This window comes from Lottia gigantea (assembly GCF_000327385.1).
Source record: "Lottia gigantea unplaced genomic scaffold LOTGIsca_86, whole genome shotgun sequence".
Lineage (NCBI taxonomy): Eukaryota > Metazoa > Mollusca > Gastropoda > Lottiidae > Lottia > Lottia gigantea.
The window spans coordinates 85,162-95,815 of NW_008710834.1; the positions used below are offsets into that span (position 1 = coordinate 85,162).

Consider the following 10,654-nt stretch of genomic DNA (forward strand, 5'->3'; position numbering starts at 1 on the left):
GTTCATAAGAAAAGAGACAAGATGTACATGAGCTCAACTGGTTTAGGCAAGTATATAATAATGTGTCGAAGATATCCCATTACCGTGACATGTAGAGACAATTAATAATAATAATTGGTCCATCCTCAGCTGGATTTCAGAACGTCTGGCATCCCGTCAATAAATCATAAGAAATTCTTTCTCTCATTAATAGTCTTCTATACATAGCACAATAAGGACATGTAACATACAATTTCCTTTTCATAGAGACGAAATCTTACGAAATTTCCATTTTCTTTTTAAAATAGTTTTGTCCCATTGGAGTCGTTTGATATAAAATGAACAACTTAAAATTGCTTTGGCTCAAGTCCAATTCAGAGATTCCTAAATCTCAAGAATCACTAACATCGCTGTGATTTATGAACTAAATTTTGTCACAAATATTATTCAAAGCAGAATTTTCGAATACCCTTGAAGTTTGGTGAATTTACATTTGAAATAAAACACTTAGAAAAGTGAAGATAGCAAGCTGGTAGCTGGAACTTTAAACAAAAATAATTGGCAGTATAGTAACTATCGCCGGTATGAACTATTCAACCCTCTTTCAAACTTTTTTTGAGTGACACATGAACAATAATTTTGTCAAAATCTTACAAGAATATAGTGCTTTATTGTGTTTAAGAGCTACAGATTTAACGAGTTTTCAAGAATAAGGGCAATAACTCATATTAAATATTTTTAGATTTTTTAATATTAAAAAAGGGTGAAAATAAACGATAAAAACGACCCATACTGAGAACTGAAAACAGCTGTCCCTATTCCTACATAGAAATAAGCTGTGAGCACTCTTTCACAATCCTTATTCGTTCCCCTTACCTAAATATTCATAAACATCACCGACTAAAACTGCCTTCATCAACTTCAAACAATAAGGTTATAATTATCCTCAACCCAAAGTGAAGTGAAGACTCTTTGTACAATTTTGAATTCGATTTCGAGTTCGATTCACATTACAATGAAAAGTAAAATATAATTCTGAAACCTAGTGGTCGGACAGTAGCTTAACTTACACATCCAATCGAGACAAATTAAAAGCAACCCATCAGAATAAGTGTCACAATTAAGAAACAAATCAAATTAATATGTCTGAATTGGCCGTCAACAAATTGATTAAAATGCAGATCTGGGTGTTATGTTTCGTATTTTGTATTGGGGGTTACTGTACTCAGATCTATGATCGGAAAGAAATTCACCTCCGTTTTCGTAATTTGTACGAAACAACCAAAACTAAATTAAAATTGGACTGACAATTCAAATGTAAATGAATTTCCCACAATTCTTCATATTTAGTGGATAAATCGTTCATTGAACAAAGTGTTAGATTGATTTAATATTTATGGTATCTAGAAACCAAGGTGAATAATACGAATAATATGAGAAAAATGAATGCCAAAGGAAAGACCAGTTTGTAGACATGATCCTTTTAAATCTATGTTGTTGTTATTGGTTTTAGATTTTTTTTAGGGAGGGCAAGTGGTGACAATCACAGAAAATAACCCGAAGTCTTAAATGAAAGAATGAAGGCTACTTACAACATAATAGGCGTGGAAACTTGAATTTTAAACTTCAACAGACATCAAAACACAACTTTGACAGAGTTATTCAGAAGAACTAGGTCGCACGTGCATTGTTAAACAGTCGTTACCAGTTTAATACAAAACGTAATCAAATATAAAGTGTACCCAAAATCAAGATGAAATATACTCGATGAGCCGTTATTTGGGTATTATGTACGTCTTGCAAAAAATATATTTAACATTTTCAAACCAACTGTGTGATTACCGATACATCATTGATTATAGTCGAAGCGTACATTTGAATTTCTTATATATCTGCACATAAACATTTGTTCGGATACAAACCAAATAAGATAGGGTTGATTAGATTTGTAACTAGTAAACTGTCTTTCTCAAAACCATTTTATATTGCAACTTATCTTCGTATCTATTTGGTACCGAAAGTATCAGTGCCATAACGGCTGTTTACAGCCCCCCTCCCCACCTTTGTTTAAACCAGCTGATGAGGATTTCATATCTTCACGTGTCGCCAGAGAAGAGCTCTTATTAGCAAGATTCCTTAAAGGGATTGTAGCATCAAATCGCACCATTCCAATTTTCAATCATACGTCTGTGATTCCTGCAATGCCACTAAAATTAAGCGTTTTATGACGTCACTTATCCTATGTGATACAGCATATTTTGTGATTAGCGACGTCATCAAATTTAAGTGGAATTGAACCAAAGACGTCCGATTGAAAATTTGAATGGTGCAAACTGATGCCATCAGTGTCCCCGATACACATACAATATTTAGAAAACATCTTTACAATCCCTTTAACAACAAGCCCGTACAACTGAAAGTTAATTTTGTGATGACCACCACTTACGTCCACTGTAATAATCTTTCCATTTAGACACGATTGAAAACTCGATAATGACCCAAGGTAGACCAAAGATAGTAATAGAAATACATCTTCCTCAATATATTTCCTTGTCGATTACCATCAACCAAATTACCCGCTTACCAATATCACTTAGGTAGAACGTCGATTAATTCTTACTGTAAAATATAGGTTAAAATAAGATTAAGCCATCCTATCTTATTCATTTCATCATAGCATTAAAATTTGTGGATAGTTAAAGGGACCATTGCCCCATGTCTGAGAATGTACAGTACATTATCTGCACATATTGAAATGCTTTTCAGTGGCGGTGCCAGCCTCCCGAAACTGGCAAGTCGAATAGAGGGCAGACCGACTTAATGGGTTGGGGGTAATTGGTCTTGAAGCGTCTGAAATGATTCCGGACTGACTGTAATTGGCGTAATTGACAAAAACCTTACTAATTATATTGCTTTACTACACCCATTCAGTAATTCTTGGCAGTTTCCGTAAAGCTGAATCTGTTGCTTAAGTATCACCACGAGAAAGCAAAAATAGACAATTTCTAACAATGAGTAAAAAACATCCAGCAAATAAATTGAATTATCTCCCTTCAACCACACATTATGTTCCAGTTCTCACGTATCTATTTTCACGCAACAGTTTCATGATCCCAAGAATAAGAACAGGCGCATGCATTTATATTCAAATTCTAATGAACTGATACCAAAACAAGTGTTCTTTTGTATAATGCATAGCTAGACATAGCAGTCTGCAAACCCAAACCAAATGGTCTATGGAAGTTTGGCATACCGACTTGCAGGCAGACTTACAGGCAGACATTTTTAAAAGAAATAATAACCTATGTTCAGTGTTGATATATTTAATTAAGCAGACACAAAATATGATAACAATAAATATAACAGCAGACATAGTGATTGGATCGGTACTAGCAACATGACTTCTTTACATAAACAATACAAGGAAAATTGATAATAAGACCTTCCTACGTCTGGCAATGTCTATTCCTGTACTTCTGCTTCCGAGAGTCAGTCCGGTGTCGGCCTTCATCCCTTAATACCTTATACATTCTACTGAAATGTCAAAGTAATGTTTCATTTTTTTTTTTTATTCTTTGACTGATCACGACAAAAGCCCATGACATCTCATTATAATGAATGCATAGAATAGAGGGTTAAGGGTTATTTTTTTTTGTCAAAAGCTAAAAGGAGGGATACACCTCCTGCCATTCAAATTTCATTCAGTATAAAAATTAGTCCAAATTACAAAATACTAGAAGTGATTCTTTTTGGACTAGCTTTAATTCGAAAACAAATCTGACTAGCAAAGTGAGAAACCTAGAAAATTAGCCTTATTTCCTTTAACGTGTGCTTTATGTCAATCATGTTATATTTTTATGTGTCTAATGATATGATTAATAACAGACAATGTAATGATAACATGTTGAATAGAAGCCAAGTAAAATAATACTTTGATTATGAAAAGGAGATATTCAAGAGCATCTGGATAATTTTCATAATGATCAATAATTATTTGATTATTAATTCCTGATTTCTGATTTTAAAGATGCATTATAATCAAGTTTAAATTTCATAAAAATCTTCAAAACATGAAAATTGATTGCAAATTATATTCAAATCCAAATTTAATTTTTTTCTTCAACTAAAATTCAGTATTAAGCCCCATTTTCATAAAAACTTTTAATTGCCAAATTGTGTAAATAAGGTTTTTTTTTAGAAAGCATAACTCAACAGATCTGCTCAGATAAAATTCAAATTGACTTCATTTATGATCCATAATTAAAGTGAACACTGAAAACATAATAATGATGATGATGATGATTAATGATGACAATAAAATACAAATATGATGATGACTAAAAATGACTACAAAAAATGTACATAATGATGAAATAAAACTAATTCTTTGATAGAAACACACAATTTAGTTAACCCTTTGTTGTTGGATGATTCCAGGATCTTTTTAAGTGGTGTTCATACTAGTATTAGGCAACAAGATGACTGACATAGGGTTAATTGCCAATGTGAATACTTAATATAGCAATAACATTTAGAAATCTTCATACATTCTAGAGCAACTTCTTTGCCTTTAAGCGGAAGATGACAACAAAGTGCTATTTTAATTCTATTCATTTTGATTGATTCAATTGGAAAAAAATTACAGAAAGGCTACATATAGTTTTTTCACTTGACTATGATTAAAATATACAATTTCTATCTACAAATTGGCTGAGACACATACACAAAAAAGAAGCACACAACTATAGTACCAAGGTTCCATGAAATTTTGCAAAAATATATTTAAAACATAAAGTTAAAATCTTAGCTGATCTTTATTGATCTCAATGCAGATGTCTCTTAATATTGAAAATGTCTCTTTTAGCAAAATCATTTCTATCTAGCAAACGAAAAAAAAGTCAGTTCCCTTAATATCTATCATCAGATGGAATTTCCTCCTTTTTCACATCACTAGGATGAGCATTATAATACTCTTCTTCTTCGTAATCTCCTTCATCATCATTACCATTCTCTTCTCCATCTTCTTCACCATCTTCGTGTTTTACCAGAGCTGGATCAAAGTTCTTGCGATCTTCAGCCTCTTCATTAGAATCATTCTGTAAACGTCCATATCTATAATCATCTTGAGTCTTCTCTTCCTTAATTCTAACATTAGGATCAAAGCCATCATCGGGTTCATCTTTGATTCTTCTCTCTCGAGATCTTCTCCTGTCTCGGCTTCGGCTTCTTCGACTACGTTTCCTGTCTCTGGATCGGCTTCGTTTACGATCTCTTGACCTGCTTCTTCTACTTCTTTTACGATCTTTTCTACCAGGCTCTTCTTCTTCAACTATTATATAAAAAAAATATGAAACATCATTTTGAGGTTTTTAACATTTTTATACAAATGCATAACAAATTGGATATCTTTTACCAGCAATTTAACTAAATGGACAGTTACTAAATTTTATTGAAATCAGATCAAAGACTGTCATATAATATGTATTATAACCAGACCATTCTAAACACTGTTAAAATCTATTTGTGAAATGACAAGCTTTCTACATATATTCATGTTGTTCTTTTAACTTTCTAGCATAAGCATGTAATTGTAAGTTAAGGTACACAAATTCAACAAACGTAAATATATGAATTTTCTTTTTTACCTTCAGGTCCTTCTCGTTCTTTACTCCTGCGTCGATCTCGACTGCGAGACCTTCTCCTTTCTCGACCTGGATTACGTTTGCGTCTGTCTTCTCTACTGCGAGAGCGACGTCGTCTGTTATCACGTTCACGCTCTGGTGGTCTTTCACGACTGCGAGAACGTCGATCGTCACGGTAACTCCTGCAATATGAGAAGATGGCACTCAGACAATACGTTATTGGTGTGTTCCAGTACAGAAGATATCACCAGTTTTACAACAGTGAGTAAATATAATTTCATTAATAAATCTTATACATCTTAGTATATTGTTTTCTGTTTTCATTGACTTGATGTATATATAGAACCTTATATTAGTCAAGATACATATATTTTGACTTAGCTTTTTGCATTGGAAAATTTTGCATAGATTTCAGTCTGAATGAGATCTAGTAATCACTGAAGATCTCCAAATTAGGTTCAAAAGACAATTTTCAGCAGCAGCTAAAGGGAGTATATCATCACAGCTAAACAGGCACCAGAATGTAACTTAACGTGAAATGACTGTGGTTATTTGTATAAATAAATATATAAATATACACATGACATCCAAATTTGAAGAGTTGTTTGGCCACGTAAGGATCTGTAGTCTTGGTGATGAACAGTCACTCTGCGAGAGTATATGTCAGTTATTCCGCCTAGCGAAATTGCGTAGCAAACATGAAAATATTGAATGCAAATTATCACAAGCAACAAACGCTACGACGCTCTGCCGCACCACCTCAGTTGAGTGAATTCCAATTCAGTTTCATTGTGTTTTTATCCGAAGAGTCATGGAATATGAAATGTACATATATTATGTAATTATGCATCATCCTTCTTACCAAGAAGACAGGTAAGAAGAAGAAGTATAAGCTGTACTCACCCTTCTCTGCCAGAGAATCTGGTATTTTCTTCTGGTCCACCTTTTCTGGTACCACCTAATCCCCCTCCTGTAATAATATTATATTGGTATTTAGTTTATACAAATTATAGACTTGTCTCCCTTTTAATATATAACTACAATCTGTATATTTCTAATTGTAACTGTACATCTACATACAGTAGGGCTATGTTACCAGGAACATATGTAGAAAATACCACAGGAGGGCTTGGGGTAAAATATGAGGTGTCTCTCCAAGGGGAAGTGCCCCCAAGGCACCAATGGATTTCAGATGGCCTGAGATGATATTTGAGCATTTAGAGGGTTTTATTTTCACTTTCTATATATGCTACTGTGTATGTATGATACATATCATCAAGAGATATTAATCAACAATTTCAAAGTAGTATAATAACAGTGTTGAATAAACAATTCTTACCTAATCTCCTTGGAGTCCATCCTTTAACTGTTCGTCCCCTTTCAACATCAACTAATACTCTTCTACCATCAATTTTCTTACCATCAGCATGTTTATATGCAGCTAAATAGGGCAGAAAACAAATAGAAACAGTGAATAAACTATCAAACTTTATTTAACAAAAACAATAAATCTTTCACTTTTTGGCTTTAAAAATTGACTTAATATCGAAAAAATTTTCATATGTGCAAGGCCTTGTTCCAGAAAAATGCAATAACAAACAAGGTCATGACCAACTTTCTTGTTGTGATATTAAAATCGAAATCTAAAAGCATGTAAATTTTGCCATGTTGGAATTTGAATACTTTCTGTCAAACATGTCACCTGATGAAAGATTTATTGCCAAGAAAATAATGCCAGTGCCACCATTATGGCAAAATTTTCAAAACTGAACACAATATCACCTCTGAATACCTGAAATAAAAAGTAAGTTGCTGTGCACACCAAATTCCTACAAATAAAGGGATGGATTGCTAAAAATTGAAAGGCCAAATAGTGTTTGTCAGGTTATGATTTACTTACCAAAAATTTGGACCTAATCTTTTTAAATAGAGTAGTTATTGAGTTGGGAAAGGGCCGAAAGGGGATCGAAACAAAACGAAAATATAGAACTTACACCATACTACCTATTTTTTATAGTCTTTTATATTGGGATTCCATTTTTTTGTTAGAGCTGTCACCAATGCGGTTATGTAGTCCAGTGGTATAATCCAGCTGAATACTTACCCCGCTTAGCTTAGCTTACCTGAATTTTGTTTTTTAAACCAGAAAATGTCAAAAATACTCGAGTCAGACTCTTGAAATGTGACATTTTCATGGCATATATTTTGTTTGGTGTGTGAACTTTTGTCTTGATATGTTCATCAAGCTGTTTTTATCTCAAAATGTGTGTGTGTTTTGTGTTTATAATGCTTTTTTCAAGAATTCCCTTGTTCAGAAATCAAATCTCTTTTCAATTGTGCCAAATAAGAATAAATTCTAGAACCAATTTTGATAAAAAAAAATTGTTTAATCAAACCTCTGAATTTATTTGACCTAATGTTTTTTTGAGCCCAGAGTAATTTGAAAATGCTATCCCCAGATGAATTTCGACCTACAGAAATTAGACGTGTCTTACATTGCCATTCAAAACCCAATCTTACCAATGTTATACAAACCTAACAATGGTGTAGTTATGAGCAACCTTTCAATATGGAATTGTAGAGAGCCTAATCAGGCCTGAAGAGGGCTGAAGAGAAAAATAAAGAAAGCCCGAATTAATATATGACCACAACTTGACACCATATATACTATAGAATATGTTTTTGGACTCCTATAAGGTCCTTGATATGTCTTACCATTCATTGGTTTTTGTAAAAAAAAAAAAAGGCAAAAATAATTTGTAATTTATCAAGATTTTTAAACTTACACTTGGGGATTAATATATCATTTTGTTATGATGTTCTTACCTCTACTGTGTACAATCCCCAATATATCATACCTTTTATAGTTTACCTGTTAACATACTTCAATGTAAATATACATTATTACACTTTTATTTTTAATTATTGTCAAGATACATAAGCTTACATGTACAATTATGTTCATTTACAATTATGTTTACAATTATGTTCATTTGCAATTATTATGTTCATTTACAATTATGTTTACAAATATGATCATTTACAATTAATATTTTCATTTACAATTATGTTCATTTATATGTTATTAATTCTAAACATTTAGTTATGATCTTGAATGTGTGTGTTAGCCCAGGCTGATAAGTATTGGATGAAAATGTAGTAGTGTGTCTTAAAGGCTTCTCGTGTAAATTATGGTATTTTTCTGTTAGTTACGACTATGAAATGTTTTTTAAAAAAATTCATTTTTAAAATCTGAGTGAGAAGGTCTTGCTGAATATATGACAATGTGTATTGAATAACTTGAAGAGAACCGAAAAAACTTCCAGAAACTTAATGGAATCATAGCTAGACCAATTACCAAAATTCCTGAAAATGTCTTAACTGACTGTAATAGATCACTGAAGAATCACCATACAAAAACTGAAAAATAACTGAATAACTTTCACAACTTAAATAAAAAGAAAAAAGAAACTTGTCTCAGCTAATGACAGAATGAACATCATCTTCTAATCTAATTAGTTGTTGCTAAAAATACTTAAGTTACTCAACATTTAGAATTCCAAGACAAAATTAAGTTTCTTCTGTTAGCTTACTGGCACCTTTTCAACCTTACAGCTAGTAAGATCGATCAGTCTTCAACCACATCAAGTTTTTTTTGATTGAATTTCCAACTGATTTATAAAAGAAAAGTGGGAAGTTAACCCAGAAATTAAGACTCCTCTCATGAAATTTAACAGCTAGTTAAGTCTTAGACTAACAATGATGGCATTGCAGTGTGCAAAGAGGGAAATCAGAATTCCATTGATTACAATTTTTGAGAAAATTTTCTAGAAAATTATTTACCTCTTAATCCATTGACCTCTGAGTGTAAATGTGACAAAATGCATATACCCTGAACTCCACGTAATATAAGGGAGCCATGTTGGCTCATTGAGTTAGATGCTTACTCGCTAACCTGAAGGTCCATAGTTTTACTCACTGACCTGAAGGTCCACAGTTCAATCTTGGCATAGGTCGAGATCATAGCATTTTTCAACCTGGCTTCCCTCTGTCAGTGACGCAGGTAAGAGGGACTGATATGGAAAAAGCATCTGGTCGTTCGGATGGGACAATAAAACTGAGTCCCTGTGTGCTACAGGCTGTGCACTTTAACAGATGGAGCAGAAAAGTAGGAAGTAAAACTCCATTCATTTTATTTCCAAGTAATATAAGTAAAAACATATGACATAGCGTTGTGAGACGTCACCGTTAACCGGCCTCTCGGATATATATTGCGTAATTATGTCGCCGGTAAACCAGCCGCTAGGTTATAAAGGTTTAGAATAAATATAACATTGAACTAATTATAGGCACAGCATTAAGAAAAAACAATCACTGGTCAAAGTTTTTTATGCAATGTTTTCCCTTTAGTCCTCTGGCACATTATGTGCTGTGTCTATATATTGTACTTACAATTGCTAAATGCCATTCAAAGAATTAAAACATTGAACTAGTTTTGATAAAAAGTATTAATACTATTCAGTACAATATTTCAATGTCATTTTAATTACCAGTTACAGATGATTTCTGGTTATTTAGTTAGAGTTTCTTTACTTAACAAAAAAGCTCAAGATAACTTTGATACAAAACATAAACACTGAGTTGCCAAAGAAAATAAATTTGAAAAATTTGAGATTCCTGAATAATTCTAAACAAAAGGCAGATTATAGCAACAGATGATAAATCATCTGAAAACTGGCATAAAAAGATATCAATTTAAATGTATGGGAAAAATCGCTCTCAGTATTCAAGATAAATGGCATAAAATCCACTGCATCAGATAGACTGCTTTTCATGGCCGAAAATTCATCTTTAGATATTTGGAAAAAACATTGAATGAAACTTAATGTACATTTCAAGCATATCAATTATTATAACAAATAAAAACACTATAAGCTAATCAGTTGATTGGAATATATTGTCTAGATCAAGGGAAATAACTCAGAAAGCATTTAACAAAACTTTGTCAAATTCAAACTTGTTTGAGAACTTAT

General features: G+C 32.6%; 1 protein-coding gene across 1 annotated transcript; it reads right to left on the reverse strand.

The window, feature by feature from the left end:
• Window positions 1-3,286: 3,286 nt before the first annotated feature.
• Window positions 3,287-7,920, reverse strand: LOTGIDRAFT_236711 (hypothetical protein). Its single transcript, XM_009067767.1, has 6 exons — window positions 7,745-7,920; window positions 7,414-7,450; window positions 6,961-7,062; window positions 6,525-6,591; window positions 5,625-5,803; window positions 3,287-5,308 (listed from the first exon to the last, which is right to left on the reverse strand). Exons 1-6 carry the CDS (start codon window positions 7,814-7,816, stop codon window positions 4,887-4,889), a joined length of 879 nt encoding a protein of 292 aa, XP_009066015.1. The 5' UTR covers window positions 7,817-7,920; the 3' UTR covers window positions 3,287-4,886.
• Between the last annotated feature and the right edge of the window lie 2,734 nt (window positions 7,921-10,654).

Excerpts from the sequence above, each read along its gene's own strand:
- LOTGIDRAFT_236711 (XM_009067767.1), bottom strand. The coding sequence starts at position 7,816 with ATGAAAATGTCACATTTCAAGAGTCTGACTCGAGTATTTTTGACATTT. Across the intron at positions 7,063-7,413 it reads CAACTTACTTTTTATTTCAG|CTGCATATAAACATGCTGAT; the intron begins GTATTCAGAGGT and ends TGCCCTATTTAG. Across the intron at positions 6,592-6,960 it reads ATGGACTCCAAGGAGATTAG|GAGGGGGATTAGGTGGTACC; the intron begins GTAAGAATTGTT and ends ATATTATTACAG.